At 45.3% G+C, this 15,077-nt stretch overlaps 1 protein-coding gene and 1 long non-coding RNA gene across 5 annotated transcripts in view; one reads left to right on the forward strand and one right to left on the reverse strand.

The window, feature by feature from the left end:
* LOC309645204 (small integral membrane protein 10-like protein 3) overlaps positions 1-9,153 on the reverse strand; it is a 31,275-nt gene extending 22,122 nt beyond the window's left edge. Inside the window, exon 1 of one of the 4 annotated variants that reach the window (XR_014254785.1) lies at positions 8,720-9,153. Coding sequence is in view for 1 of the 4 variants with exons in the window: in XM_082429994.1 (XP_082286120.1) it covers positions 8,720-8,905 (186 nt within the window). In the remaining 3 variants the exon portion in view is untranslated. The remainder of the gene's footprint in view (positions 1-8,719) is intronic. The other 3 variants (XR_014254786.1, XM_082429991.1, XM_082429994.1) reach the window with 3 other exon arrangements.
* A 154-nt stretch (positions 9,154-9,307) lies between these two features.
* LOC309645217 lies at positions 9,308-10,667 on the forward strand. Its single transcript, XR_014254792.1, has 2 exons — positions 9,308-9,395; positions 9,959-10,667. It is a non-coding gene; the product is annotated as an uncharacterized lncRNA (long non-coding RNA).
* Positions 10,668-15,077: the final 4,410 nt, after the last annotated feature.

Below are 15,077 nucleotides of genomic sequence, written 5' to 3' on the forward strand. Positions count from 1 at the left end.
AACTGACGGACATAAAAGACAAGACTAAGGAAATTACAGATTGGATGAGACTAAGTCATGGCAACTAAATGCACTGTGGGGTCCAGGGACAAAACAAAATTCACTGGTGGAAAAAACTGGTGAAATCCAAATAGTATTACACCAACATTAACTTCTTAGTTCTGATGCCTGTACTCTGGCCAAGTAAGATGTCAACATTAGAGGAAGCTGGGGGAAGGGTCTATGTGAACGCTCTGCACTGATTTGCAACCTCCGTAAGTCAAATTACTTCAAGGTAAAAACTAAGCAACAAACCGAAAAAGTGATCTGTTCTGTCTGAGATTTATTTAAAATACTCCGGTGTGGGGTGATTAGATGGACACAGTGCAGGACTGGGGAGAAGCGATAAAACAGAATTAGCAAAGAGTTGATCCTTACTGAAAAGAAGTGACGGATACATGGGGTTCATTATACTACAGGTGGCCCTCCATATCTGCAAGTTCCGCATCTGAGGATTCAACCAAGAGGAAGTAGAAAAAAACAGAAATTTTTTTTTTGGGGGGGGGGGGAATTTCCAGAAAGTTCCAAAAAGTAAAACTTGAATTTGCTGTGTGCTAGCAACTATTTACATAGCACTTTCGTTGTGTTTACAACTACTTACACAGCATTTACATTGTATTAGGTATTAAAAGTAATCTAGAGATGACTTAAAGTATACGGGAGGATATACACAGGTTACACGCAAATACTACACGGCTTATACAAGGGACGTGAGCACCTGTGGATTTTGGTATCCCCAGGGCTCCGGAAACCAACCCCTTGCAGGTACCAAGGGACATCTGTACTCCACTTCTGTGTATATTTGAATATTCCCATAATAAAGGTTTTTTTAAAATATGACCTTTAGAGAATTCCCTGGCGGTCCAGTGGTTAGGACTCAGTGCTTTCACTGCTGGGGCTTGGGTTCAATCCCTGGTTGGCAAACTAAGATTCCACAAGCCATGCTGTGCAGGGGAAAAAAAAAAAAAAAAAGATCCTTAAAGGAAAAAATAAACCTTTTTTTTTTAAAAAAGAAGAAAAAAATGATCCTTTATAAAAGCAAATCAGATTAGGTCACATCTCAGTGAAATGTTTCCCATTTCACTCAGAGTAAGCTAAAATCCTTAAAAATGTACAAGCCACTGGACCCTGGCCACACCCCCAAGTTTGTTACTGTGATCATACAACAACAAAATTAAGAATAGGCTCTTAGAAACTTCTATGGCAACTTAACACTGCCACAACAACCAACAGCATAATCACTTTTCTAGTACTTTTTTAAAAACTGCAGTAAAATACACATAAAATCTACCATCCATCACCACCACACATCTCCAGAACTTTTTCATCATTCCAAACTAGAACTGTTTCCATTAAACAATTCCCATTCCCCCTCCTCCAGCCCCTGGCAACCACCTTCTACATTCTGTCTCTATGAATAGTGTCCCTAAGGTTCATCAAGCTGTAGCAGGTATCAGAACTTTATTCCTGGGACTTCCCTGGTGGTCCAGTGGTTAAGACTCCTCGCTTCCACTGCAGGGGGCACAGGTTCGACCACTGGTCAGGGAACTAAGATCCTGCAAGCCGCACGGCACAGCCAAAAAAGAACTTTATTCCTTTTCAAAGATGTATGATTTTGCATTGAAAGTATAAAACATTCTGTTTATCCACTCATCTGTTGATGGACACTTGGATTGTATCTACTTTTTATTTTATTTTTTGTTTATTTATTTTTGGCTGTGTTGGGTTTTCACTGCTGCACATGGGCACCTCTCTAGTTGTGGCGAGCGGGGGCTACTCTTCATTGCGGTGCGCGGGCCTCTCACCGCCGTGGCTTCTCCTGTTGTGGAGCATGGGCTCTAGGCATGCGGGCTTCAGCACCCGTGGCTCGCGGGCTCTAGAGTACAGGCTCAGTAGTTGTGGCACACGGACTTAGTTGCTCTGTGGCATGCGGGATCTTCCCGGACCAGGGCTCGAACCCGTGTCCCCTGCACTGGCAGGCGGATTCTCAACCACTGCGCCACCAGGGAAGCCCCTGTATCTACTTTTTGACTGTTGTCCATAGTGCTGCTATGAACACTGGAGCACAAGTGCCTGAGCCCCTGTTTTCAAATCTTTGGGGTATACACCTACCAGTGAACTTGCTGAATCATACAATAATTCTATGTTTAACTTTCTGAGGACTTGCCAAACTGTTTTCCATAGCAACTGCACCATTTTACATTCCCACCAACAGTGCACAAGGGTTTTAATCTCCACATCCTCGCAGTTCTTTCCCTCCCCCTCACCCCATAGTAGCCAACCTAACGGGTGTGAAGTAGCATCTCGCTGTGGCTTTGATTTGCAGTCCCCTAACTCTTCTCTCCTAGCCCTGGGTTTTATCAACGCCCTGGCAGAGGAGAGGCATCCTAGGGGCAGTGCCAGGCCAGGCGAGGGCTGGGCAGGGGGAGTGTTTCTCAGCCTGTGTGGCTGGGCTCAGATTTGGAACTGGAGCAGTTAGTGAGGGCTCTTGGAGACTAAGCCTGGCATGGGGGTCCCCGGGTCTGGGTGGGGAGACTCTGTCAGTGAGAAACGAGTGGTCACTCACCCTTCAGGTCCATGAGTGTCCCTGGAGCGGGATGGGAAGAGATGGGAGGAGCCGAGTCTCAGGGAGAGAAGTTGACCCGGGTGGGTCTGTGAGAGCCCAGAGGCAGGGGGACACTGTGTCCACATCCTGCAGGGCTGGTATGGGGAGAGGAGCCTGGCCACCAGGGCCCCTCCTCTGGACATCCCATGGGGCCACAAGGTTGAAGTGGGCAAGCTGGGACTCAGAGGTCATCATAATGATGTGTCAGGGCCTCACCATAGTTGGTGGACTGGCTGTCCACAAACATGTTCCAATTGCCCATCTTTTCCTGGGTTTACTTGCCATTGATGTATCTTCTTTGGAGAAACGTCTATTCAAGTCCTTTGCCAATTTTTGGATTGGGTTTTTTGTGTTTTTGAGTTGTAAGTGTTCTTTACATATTTTGGACATTAATCCTTATCAGATATATGGTTTGCAAATACAGGTGACCCTTGAACAACTTGGGGGCTAGGGACATTGACCCTCCGCACAGTCGAAAATCTGAGTACAACTTTACAGCAACCCTTCCTATACGTGGTTCCTCCGTCTTTGCAGGTCCACATCTGAAGATTCAACCAACCTCAGATCACGTAGTGTTAGTATATACTACTGAAAAAATTCTGTGTATTAGTGGACCTGCATGGTTCAAACCTGTGTTCTTCAAGGGTCAACTATACTTTCTCCCATTCTGTGAGTTGCCTCTTTCACTCTCTTGATAGTATCCTTTAGATGCACCAATGTCTAATATTCACAAAGTGCAGTTTATCTTTTTCTTTTGTTGCCTGTGCTTTTGGCAAGAAATCATTGCCAAATTCAGTATCATGAAGATTTTCCCCTACATTCTAAGAGTTTTATAGTTTTAGTTCTTATGTTTAAAAGCAATTCATTTCTATTGGATCTTACAAACCTATCAGGAGGTGCTACGGTCTGAATGTTTGTAACCCCCCAAAATTCATATGCTGAACCCCTAACCTCCAAAGATGATGGTATTAGGAAGTGAGTGAGATTAATTTTTTTTTAATTTATTTTTGGCTGCGTTGGCTCTTTGTCACTGCACGCGAGCTTTCTCTAGTTGCGGCGAGTGGGGGCTACTCTTCGTTGCAGTGTGTGGGCTTCTCATTGCGGTGGCTTCTCTTGTTGCAGAGCACGGGCTCTAGGCACGCAGGCTTCAGTAGTTGTGGCACACGGGCTCAGTAGTTGTGGCGCACGGGCTTAGTTGCTCCACGGCCATGTGGGATCGTCCCGGACCAGGGCTCAAACCCGTGTCCCCTGCATTGGCAGGCGGATTCTTAATCACTGTGCCACCAGGGAAGCCCCAATTAATGTTCTTATAAAGAGATGCCACAGAGATCCCTAGCCCCTTCTACCATGTGAGGACATAGCAAGAAGGCACTGGCTATGAACAAGGAGGGCCCTCAAGAGAGCTTGACCATACTGGTGCCTTGATCTTGGACTTCTCGGCCTCCAGAACTGCGAGAAATTAATGTTTGTTGTTTACAAGCCATCCAGTCTGTGGAGGTGAAGAAACACTGGCCCTTCTGCACAGATCATGTGAGGAGGAATGCCCAGGCTCTCTCCTGAGTTAGGGCTGCCTCCTGGTCCTGGAATGCTTCTCCCTGCTCTAGGTATTGACAAGTGTATTTATGAAAAATTTTTTAAATGTGGTACTACTTAGATGGTTTTTAAACTTGCTTTTCTTCACTGTATATTTATTTGGTGGATACCTTTTAGCATTAGTACGTATAGACCTAATTCATATACTTTAACATCTGCTTGAACCATTATGTGAGAATTTATTTCTAAGACTTTTTAAAAACTTGAGTCAAGGATACAGGTGTTCACTGTACTATTCTTTCAAATTTTATGCAGGTTAAAAAATTTTCAAAATCTACTTTAACCTATCTTTATAGGTGGAACTTTTTTCAGAAGTTTATGAAAAACCATGATTATGAATTCCCTTGAAAGATAGGAAAGATTCCATGGTATTTTTATGTGTCCTACGTTTGGAATTTTCCATCTCAAAGTATATAGCTGTTCAATATCCCAGAAGCCAGAACAAACTCCTACGTTTAACTGAGCTCATCCTTTTGACTTTGCCTCTTAAGCTTTTATGATGTTCCTTAATAGTCTATAATTTCCTCCAACTTTCTTCCAGGAGCTTGATGTAGATCAAGCAACAAAATAAAACTCATTTCAAGCTGCAGTCGACCCTTGGAACAGGGCCTTGGAATCTTTACTACTTTTTGAAACTGTCTGGCCATAAGATGATTTCTATCAGTCAAGGCCAACGTCCTGGCAGTCCAAGGCACACGAGCCTCTCAGTCCCAGCCTCCGGCCACCTCCCGCTGCCCTGGGACACGCAGAGCTCTCGCACGGGCTGCAAGGCTTCTCTGCATGAAACCAAACACTCTGCTAAGCCAGGCATCTCCGTGGCTAAAGCCCTCATCCCCTTCAAGTTCTGCTCACCACTGAGGCCCACTCTGAATGCTCTATTTAGAACAGCACCCAGCTTCCCCAGCCCTGCGTGCATTCCTCAACTCTTTTTACCTGGTTGGAAGGAATGAACATAGATTTTCACGTGACAGGTGAACACTGAAACCTATGGAGCTATGGATCTAGAAAGTCCTTCGGAGAGAAGAGACTGAAGAAGAGCAGTTAGAAACAAAACAGGGAGACGGGCCGCAGAGGACGGGCCAAGAGAGGTTCTCAGCCTGGCTGGCTCGGCACCGGGCTGTGGGGCTGAATGCTCAGAAAGCCAAGGCCACAGCTTGGTCTGACAACTATCCCTCACCTTCATGATGTCATCTTCTCCAGCTGTTCTCTTTCAGGCCTCCTCTTTTAATGGTTACGTGAATCTAGGTGACCTGGGGCTAAGATACTTGATTCTTTCCACAGGCAACGTAACTGAAACTTTGTAGGCATAACTTGTTCAATTATAGCAGGTTCACTTTTTTTCATCTTCCTTTTACTACATTTAGTATTTGGTATGGATTCTCACTTTTTTCACTGCCTTGAATTTCAGATTATATATAAATAAGTAGGATGCTAATGACTCTAGGAGATTAAGCCTTGCTCGCAAACAGTCTTTTTAAATCATAGCCCTTCTCAGTTTACAAAGCCCCTTTGCATCTATTTTCTCATTTAATCACTCTCAAATTGAAGAAGAGTTATCAATCTCCTTAAAATGCCTGGCTACCCTACTGACAGATGGTTTGGGGGTCCTGAGTAAACATGTGGGACACAGAGTCCTTTATTCCTTATTACTCACAAAACAGCCTCCAGCACCCCTGCAAGGAAGAGGATGGACAGAGTGTCCTGAGTAAGCATGTGGCGGTGAGTTGGCCTGTCCCCTTACTCCTGTGCCTTATTTCCTGTTGCACTTCTCTTTACCAGAGGCCAGAATCATTAAACCTTCAAGTCAGGTAAGTTAATGATCTTCCACCAATGAACAGAAACTCTAAACCTGCAGGGGAGTTTAAAGCAGCAGATGGAAATATTACAGTAAAGAGACACCCCGACTTCCACCCTGCCCCCCTCAGCATGCGACAGGCTGCTGCTGCACTTGATCCAAGCCCAAGATCTCACCTAAAATCCTCACGTAGTTCTCAGACAGCCCTCCCCCAAGGTACCCGGCGACCACCTTGTCTGGGCCTCCCCACCTCCCACTCACCCCTGAACTGACCAACAAAGCCCACACTCTACAGCCAGAGCGTCCAGATTCCCCAGTTCCCTAAAGCTGTGCTGTACCTGGACGATGACTTGACATCAGGCCCACCAAGTCATCCATTAGTCTGGGGTACCCAGCTCTCCCTACTGCCCACGCCACTCCTCACAGAGCCAACTTCCCGCCTCCAAAATGCACTTACCCTCAATCATCACAGTACAAACTCCTTGTTATGAAATCTGTATGTGAACAACCTTTCCAGAGATTATCCTACTGCCTTACAAGCAACTGAGAGATTTCGAAACCCTCATCATCATAATAGAAATGGACTCCTCCGCTCCTTATTGATATGAAACAAACAAGCCTTCAGCACTCTTGCAGTGAAGAGAGCAGCTGCAAGATCATACCGATTTGGTGACCCCAAAAGACCCCTCTGAAAGGAGAACCCGGGTGTGAGAATGTATCCGCATTCAAAGAGCCAGGGAAGAGCACCGAGGTGGAAAGAACAGCAACTGCAAGTGCCCAGGGGCCGGAAGGGGCTTGGTGCATGCAAAGAGTAGACAGGAAAATAAGGGAAACAATAGCAAGCAAGGAACAGGCCAGGGGAGAGGTTAGAAAGGTGGACAGAAATCGGATCTGCAGGACAGAAACACGTGAACTGCATTCCACATGCAGTGGGAAGCAGTTTTTGTTTTCCGTTTTTTTGTGAGGAATGACACGATCTGATTTATATTTTTAAAAGACTTCTCTAAGGGCCCTGTGGAGAACAGATGGAGGCACCTGCAACAGTCCGGGTGAGCGATTATAGTAGCTTGGACTAGGGGAGTGGGCATAAATAGCTAAGTGAGCATATGAGAAAGCTGATTTTTTTTTTTTTTTAATGGTACAAAACTGGGTATTTTCAACATTACGTAGGTTTTCTCTTACAGTCATTCTTGTGATTTTTACAGACGACTGCAAATTATAAATGTAACACTGGAACAAGAGTTTCCAAAGTGGAGCTTGGGGTCAAATATTTTGTTTTGCCCACAGTTTATTTTTTCTTAAGCTGATATTTAAAAATCAGGATTTCCAATTTCTCTTGTAAATTGCTACATCTGACAAACAACAGCTGGCCCGTGACAACTGGCTAGAGCACGGGCTTTCTGGTTTATCCCAGTCCCCACTCCCAGCACCCTTCTTCACACATTGATACCACCTGCTGCAAAGGTATCCGAGTTTTCTACTCCTTTCGTCAGGCACCACTTAAGGATGCCGCAAGTCCCTGCTCACATAAAAGTATCTCAGTTTGGACCCTGAAAGAGAGAGGCAGGTTCATCCCAACTCACCTGAACACAATTTTGATCAACAGTGGGTTTTAAGTTTTATGTGGCCTGCCAGCACCAGGGAGAGGCACCCAAAACCTGACAGTTCAAGCTTAGAGACAATTATATTCTGATACAACTAAACCAAAGGGAAAAAGGAAAACACCTGCCCCGCCCATGTCGATACCGCGCAGTCCTACGGCTCAGGCTTCCCCAGTTTGCACACCAGGGAGTAATCCAAGTACTGCCAGACTGGAAGCTCTCGAGGGCCAGGGACCCATCCCGCCATCGCAGAGCCCGTGCCCGGCACACAGCAAACACTCCACCACATGAAAACGGAATCCAAGACACGCTCAGCACTCGGCCATCTATGACACACTCGGAAAGGAATAATTCTCAATTTGATGACTTTCCATTCCACTAGAAAAAGGCATCTGGAATTTGAGGGATGTAGAAATGTCAATCATTTACAGCAAAGATGACCTCCAAGGTGCTAGGTGTGTGTGGTGTGTGTGTACGTACTATTTCACACCTGAACTGTTTCGAGCCTCTGAACCTTTGCCTCTCTACCTCCTTCCACCTCGTTTTCTCTCATCACCCCCACTCCTTTCACCACCACCCACCCCCGCCAGGATAAATGAGATACCTCCAGCAGAACACTGGTTAACACTAATTCATCTCTCTTAAGTTTTAATTCTTTTCAAAGCTTCGTCAAGTTTGGGAACTAGAAAAGTCAACCATAAACGCACCCCCGACCCCCGCGCCCCAGAATTTGCAATTTTCTGGGCAAAATTTCCTCTTCAGGGCCAGGGCCTTTGGCGCCCGTGGCAGCATCCACCTGCCTGGCCGCGGACCCCACGCCCCAGCCGCAGGCCCTTACCCGAGGCAGGCCGCTCCACGTCCCCACCCCGCCTCGTTTGCGGAACAGGGATAACAATAACCTCAGCGGGTTTTTTCCCCGTGGGGTTGCGGGAGAAATGCACGGCGTTTGGCATACATTCAGCATCCAGCTTGGCAGCTCCCGATGGCATCTTCATCGTCCTGGGCGAGGTGGGCCGGGCCGCGCTGGGCGGACCGGCGCTCGGGGAGGGTTGGGGGACAGGGGCCGGGCGGGCGCGGCTCACCCACCTGCAGGCGGACGTTGAGCATCATGGAAGCCACGATGTAGAGGTAGGGGAAGTTGATGCGCAAGCGCCAGGCCAGATCGAAAAAGATGAGCAGCGTGCGGGTCAGCCCCTTGCAGAAGACCCCATAGGAGCGGGCGGCGGCCGAGCGCGACAGCCGGACAGCCAGGCCCGACAGAGCCGCCGCCATATAGACCGGCGCCCGCCGCCCGCCCGCCGCGCACCGACCGGCCGCGGACCTGGCCCTCCCGGCGCTCCGAAGCCCGCCCGCCCGCCCGCCCTCTCGGCGCCGCGACGCCTCCGGGCCTCCGCCCCGGCCGCCGGCCCGCTCTGAAGGAGCGAAGGAGGAGGCGGTGAGGCGGGCGGGCGGGCCGCTGGGAAGGGAGTCCGCGGGGAGGGGAGTCAGCGCGTCACGCTCGGGGAAGCTTCTCAGCGAGCCGGGGTCAGGTCCCAGCCCGGCCGCGCAACCTGACGTCACAATGCGCGCGCCGCGCCTGCGTGCCCCGGCCCCGCCCCGAGGCTCCGCCCAGGCCCCGCCCCCGCTTACCTTCCCCAGGTGAGAAGCGCATGCGTGGACTAGGTGGTGCGAAGAGGCCGGCTGATGCGCTGTGTTCGTCCGCCCCCTAGTGGAGGAGCTGAGGAGCTGAACAGTGGGTTTAGGGTGGCACAACGACGTGAATGTACTTGATGCTGCTGAACTTTAAAATTATTAGAATATAATTTGTGTTATGTGTCTTACCACAATTAAAAAAAGAAAAGAAGGAAAGCTTGGGGCCAACAGGCAGAACTTACTCCTCGTGTAGATTACAGTGTCAACTTACATATAGTTTAATCTTTTAATAATTATGATATTAATTATAAAGTCTCTGATGTAAAAAGTAAAAATATTGAAACTTTCAAAACTTCTAGTGTTCTGTGGTTTTAAGGGGATTTTTTTTACAGTGAGTTTTTACATTCCTGCTTAAGCATATAGATTTCTGTTAAAGATTTGTGGGCCGTGTTTGTGTTTCTCGTTTCAGACACAGTATTTCATGTCATTACTTAAGCCCACCCTAGAGAAAGTCTGGGAATTTAGTTCAGGTGGGAAAAAAGTTTCATTGGTTAAATGAAAAACAAGTCAAGTCTTTTAAGAAAGAGACAATAGAAAGCAACAGTGTAAGATGGATTTAAATGTATTTAAATTTAAAAATCCTTTGGCCCCAAATGGATTTGTGATAATAACTGTTTTTAAAAATCATTTAAGGGACTTCCCTGGTGGCGCAGTGGTTAAGAATCCGCCTGCCAGTGCAGGGGACACGGGTTCGAGCCCTGGTCCGGGAAGATCCCACGTGCTGCAGAGTAACTAAGCCAGTGCGCCACAACTACTGAGCCTAAGCTCTAGAGCCCACGAGCCACAACCACTGAGCCCACATGCCACAACTACTGAAGCCCACGCACCTAGAGCCTGTGCTCCGCAACAAGAGAAGCCACCGCAATAAGAAGCCCGCGAACCGCAACGAAGAGTAGCCCCCGCTCGCTGCAACTAAAGGGTCCGTGCGCAGCAACAAAGACCCAAGGCAGCCAAAAATAAAAATAAATAAATAAGTTTTTAAAAAATTATTTTAAAAAAATCATTTAAGGAGCTTCTCTCGTGGCGCAGTGGTTGAGAATCCGCCTGCCAATGAAGAGGACACGGGTTCGAGCCCTGGTCCGGGAAGATCCCACATGCTGCGGAGCAACTAAGCCCGTGTGCCACAACTACTGAGGCTGCACGCCTAGAGCCCGTGAGCCACAACTACTGAAGCCCGCACACCTAGAGACCGTGCTCCGCAACAAGAGAAGTCACCGCAATGAGAAGCACGCTCACGGCAACGAAGAGTAGCCCCCGCTCGCCACAACTAGAGAAAGCCCGCGTGCAGCAACGAAGACCAAACGCAGCCAAAAAATAAATAAATAAAAAGTAAAATAAAAAATTTAAAAATCATTTAAGAGAATTCCCTTGTGGTCCAGTGGTTAGGACTCCATGCTTCCACTGCAACGGGAGCGGGTTAGATCCCTGGTAGGGGAACTAAGATCCCGCAAGCCTCCCGGTGCTGCCAAAAAAAAAAAAAAAAATCATTTAAAAATTCTCTACCACAAAATGAATTCATATTCAGAATCTTGTTTAAACATGCTTATTTTTCCCTCTGTAATGCAAAGGGCAAGATTATAAACTACATAGGGCATTTCTAGTATTGTCATTGTAACTATTATTTAGATTATCATTTTTCTTTATATGTCTACTGTTTAAAAAGAATTGTACCTTTTGATGTTCAGTGTTTTGGGCCAAGAAATAGATATTTGAGGGTTTTTAGCTTTTGGCTAGTTTTTTATATATATAAATTTATTTATTTTATTTATTTATTTTTGGCTGCGTTGGGTCTTCGTTACTGTGCGTGGGCTTTCTCCAGTTGTGGCGAGCGGGGGCTACTCTTCGTTGCAGTGCGCGTGCTTCTCATTGCGGTGGCTTTTCTTGTTGTGGAGCACAGGCTCTAGGTGCGCTGGCTTCAGTAGTTGTGGCACGTGGACTCAGTAGTTGTGGCTTGCGGGCTTCAGTAGTTGTGGCGCACAGGCTCAGTAGTGTGGCTCACGGGCTCTAGAGCGCAGGCTCAGTAGTCACGGGCTTAGTTGCTCTGCGGCATGTGGGATCTTCCGGGACCAGGGCTTGAACCTGTGTCCCCTGCATTGGCAGGCGAATTCTTAACCACTGTGCCACCAGGGAAGCCCGCTTTTGGCTAGTTTTGTTATTATGAAAATAATATTTTTTCAAAGGATTTGAGCAAACCTTTAATTTCCCTTATTTTTGCAGCATTGCATTTTGCCACATTTATCGCTGACTTTAAAAAGCTCACTTCGCTTTTTTTGTGAGCCATGTTTTCCTTTCGGTGCATACTGGATGCTATCTTTGAGGACGACAGAACACATGCTGCTGAATTATCATTGTTTTTCAAACCATCCCCTCCCAAAAGCAAAATGAACTATTCTTTATACAGTTTTTAGGAGACTAAATGTTAAAGGCTAGGGTCTTCCATGGAAAATTTGCCAAAAGACACAAAACCAGTCTGACAATGTGCAAACAGGTTTGGAGATCAGCTAAATTTATTCTTGGGCCTATAAAGATTTTCATGGGTGGAGAATTGGCAGTCCTGTTTATTAGAACTATGTTGAAGAACCAGATGGGCTTCGGAGATGTGAGAGATATATATATATCTCCTCCCTGGTTACTCATTCTTTGTCTCCAAATGCCATTGAGGCAATGAGGCATTTTTAACAAGCTCTTCTTTTGCCATAAACAATGGCAAACAAAATTACCATAAAGCTTAACTGAGCAAGGTAAGAAGCGTGTTGTAATTAGATGTAATGAAAAGTCAAAGAGAAGACATGGGAACACTAACAAGATTTGAAGTTTACTATATATCAAGGTTAACTAGTTCCTTGCTACAAAGCAGGCGGGTAAATCAGTTTAGCCTCATGACTTAACATTTAACTCAGCCCCAATCTTCTGACATCTCTGGGAAAGACAGTCTGCTGATTATAATTTGAGAAACAAACAGAACTAATTATGTCAGTGTGAAAAGTATTTTCATAGACGTACAATGGATTATGAGAGGAAAGAGGAGAAAAGAGGCAGAGGCAAAGAGGAAAATAATTTTATTAACAATCCGGATTGTTGATCAACAAGATCCAGGTGATTTGCCTGTAATCTTCCCTCCTGCCATCAGAGCAGCATCTCAGGTGAGGAAAATAGTAAAACCTTTTTTTCTTTTCAGCATGACCCGGTGAGAAAAGCACAGAGAAGCCGGGTTCCAGGTTCAGCAACTGCTCGATGCCCTGTGAGCTGGTTCTGTAAAATGAGGAAAAGGAAACACATCCTACAGCATATTTGTGAGAAATAAGTGAGATCAGGGATGCACAGCACCTGGCACATCCTAGGCAGATAGAGGGCACCCAAAAAGTAGTAGCTATTTTCATACTCAGAGCCCTTGGGTCCTTAGAATGCAAGTTCAGTGGATTATAATCATTATAATTAGTAATGTTTAACTATGGATCACAAACACCCCGAAGAGAAGATGGACACAAACGATCCAAAATGTGGGTCAGAAGTAATTAAAATTCTTGTGCTCATTCCCATGGAGACTTGGAAAGGTGGGGCAGATTTCAGCACACTACCTTAACTGTCATTTTGAGAAAATGCAAGTTTCCGGTCTCCTGCTAAGGGGTTCTTGTCAGGCACCTGACGTATTACTTCAACAGATCAAAGTCAACATGAGTTGCTGAGTCAGTACTAGTATGGAGCATTCTTAAGTGAAAAAGTATTCATAGAATGCCACTGTTTAGCTAAGAAAAGGAGAGGAATGCATACATATATACACCCACATATATATACATCTAAATATACACATATTTTAAAATACATATTTATAGGGTTTGAGAGGGGTCTTTTGTTTGTTTATTCTTTTTTTTTTTTAAGATATATGAGGTACATCCTTAACTTTTTTTAAAAATTATTTATTTATTTATTTATTTATTTATGGCTGTGTTGGGTCTTCGTTTCTGTGCGAGGGCTTTCTCCAGCCGCGGCAAGCAGGGGCCACTCTTATTAATCGCGGTGCGCGGGCCTCTCACTATCACGGCCTCTCTTGTTGCGGAGCACAGGCTCCAGACGCGCAGGCTCAGTAATTCTGGCTCACGGGCCTAGTTGCTCCGCGGCATGTGGGATCTTCCCAGACCAGGGCTCGAACCCGTGTGCCCTGCATTGGCAGGCAGACTCTCAACCACTGCGCCACCAGGGAAGCCCTGTTTGTTTATTCTCTAAGTAAAACGATAAACCATAAATTTCTTTTAAAATGGTTAAGTATCAGAAATAGTCTCACAGACACAGAAAAAAAACTTATGGTTACCAAAGGGGAAAGGGCAGAAGAACAATAAATTAGTAACTTGGGTTTAACAGATACACACTGCTATATATAAAATAGATAAACAACAAGGACCTACTGTATAGCACAGGGAACTATATTCAATATCTTGTATATAACTGAAAAGAATATAAATATATATATATATATATATATATATATATATATATATATATATATATATAACTGAATCACTTTGCTGTATACCTGAAACATTGTAAATCAACCAGACTTCAATTTTTAAAATTAATTTTAAATAAATAAATAAAATGTTTACCTATAGTGAGAGGGAGGGAATAGAGTCAACGCTACAGAGATAAAAGCTATTCTTCTCTGAATATACCTTCTTTTCTAGAATTTGAGTTTGGAACCATGTAAATATTTTACACAATTATAAAAAAAAATTTTTTTTTTAATTTAAAACCCTTAAGACAGAAAGCAAAATGAAACAAATGAACCTGTGTATCCAATTGGTGGCATAACACAGAGCGAGCAGCTGTTCCCAGAAACATCACAACTGTAATTTCACTGTATAAAAAAAACAAAAAACCAAGATAAACTCCTAAACTGTTTTCTCTAATTGTATTGTGGGTAGACCCTTCGGTATTGTTGCTCTGAAACTCATATGTATGCATTTTTAAAAAATTTTTATTTATTTATTTATTTATTGGTTGTGTTGGGTCTTCGTTGCTGCATGCGGGCTTTCTCTAGTTGTGGCAAACAGGGGCTACTCTTCGTTGCGGTGCACGGGCTTCTCATTGCGGTGGCTTCTCTTGTTGCGGAGCACGGGCTCTAGGCGCACGGGCTTCAGTAGTTGTGGCTCACAGGGTCTAGAGCGCCGGCTCAGTAGCTGTGGCGCATGGGCTTATTTGCTCCGCAGCATGTGGGATCTTCCCGGACCAGGGCTCGAACCTGTGTCCCCTGCATTGGCAGGCAGATTCCTAACCACTGCACCACCAGAGGAGTCCCCGTATGTAGGTATTGTAATGAGTAATTATGTTGGTGTTTCTGAGAACAAGGAATTTTGGCATGGGAGAAAAGAGTTGCCCATATAAACTGGATGAGTTTAAATAAAATACTGTAATTCTGAATTTGAATTGCAGGTATGCTGTGAATTCATATATATTTATCTTAAAAAGATGAGTGTGTGTTTATCTGAGTAGGACCCTATGGGGCCTTCCCAGGACAGACCTCTGACCATGTCCTCTGCCTGCCTCTTGTCTGTAGAAAAACTTTAGCCTCCTAGGCCTTCCCTGAGTTCCAAAGAGCAAATTTAATCCGAGAAGTAAGAAAATGCAGAAGCAAAGGAAAACAGTCAAGCAAGACAAAATAATAGTTTAGCCATAGAACAAAGTCAAGGACCTTTGGTTCCTCTTCAAGGGCTGTAGATAATATCTTGAGCCTTATCTTTGAGCTGTTTTGCAGAGA

The sequence above is a fragment of the Balaenoptera physalus genome (genome assembly GCF_965194825.1).
Source record: "Balaenoptera physalus genome assembly, chromosome: 16".
Classification (NCBI taxonomy): domain Eukaryota; kingdom Metazoa; phylum Chordata; class Mammalia; order Artiodactyla; family Balaenopteridae; genus Balaenoptera; species Balaenoptera physalus.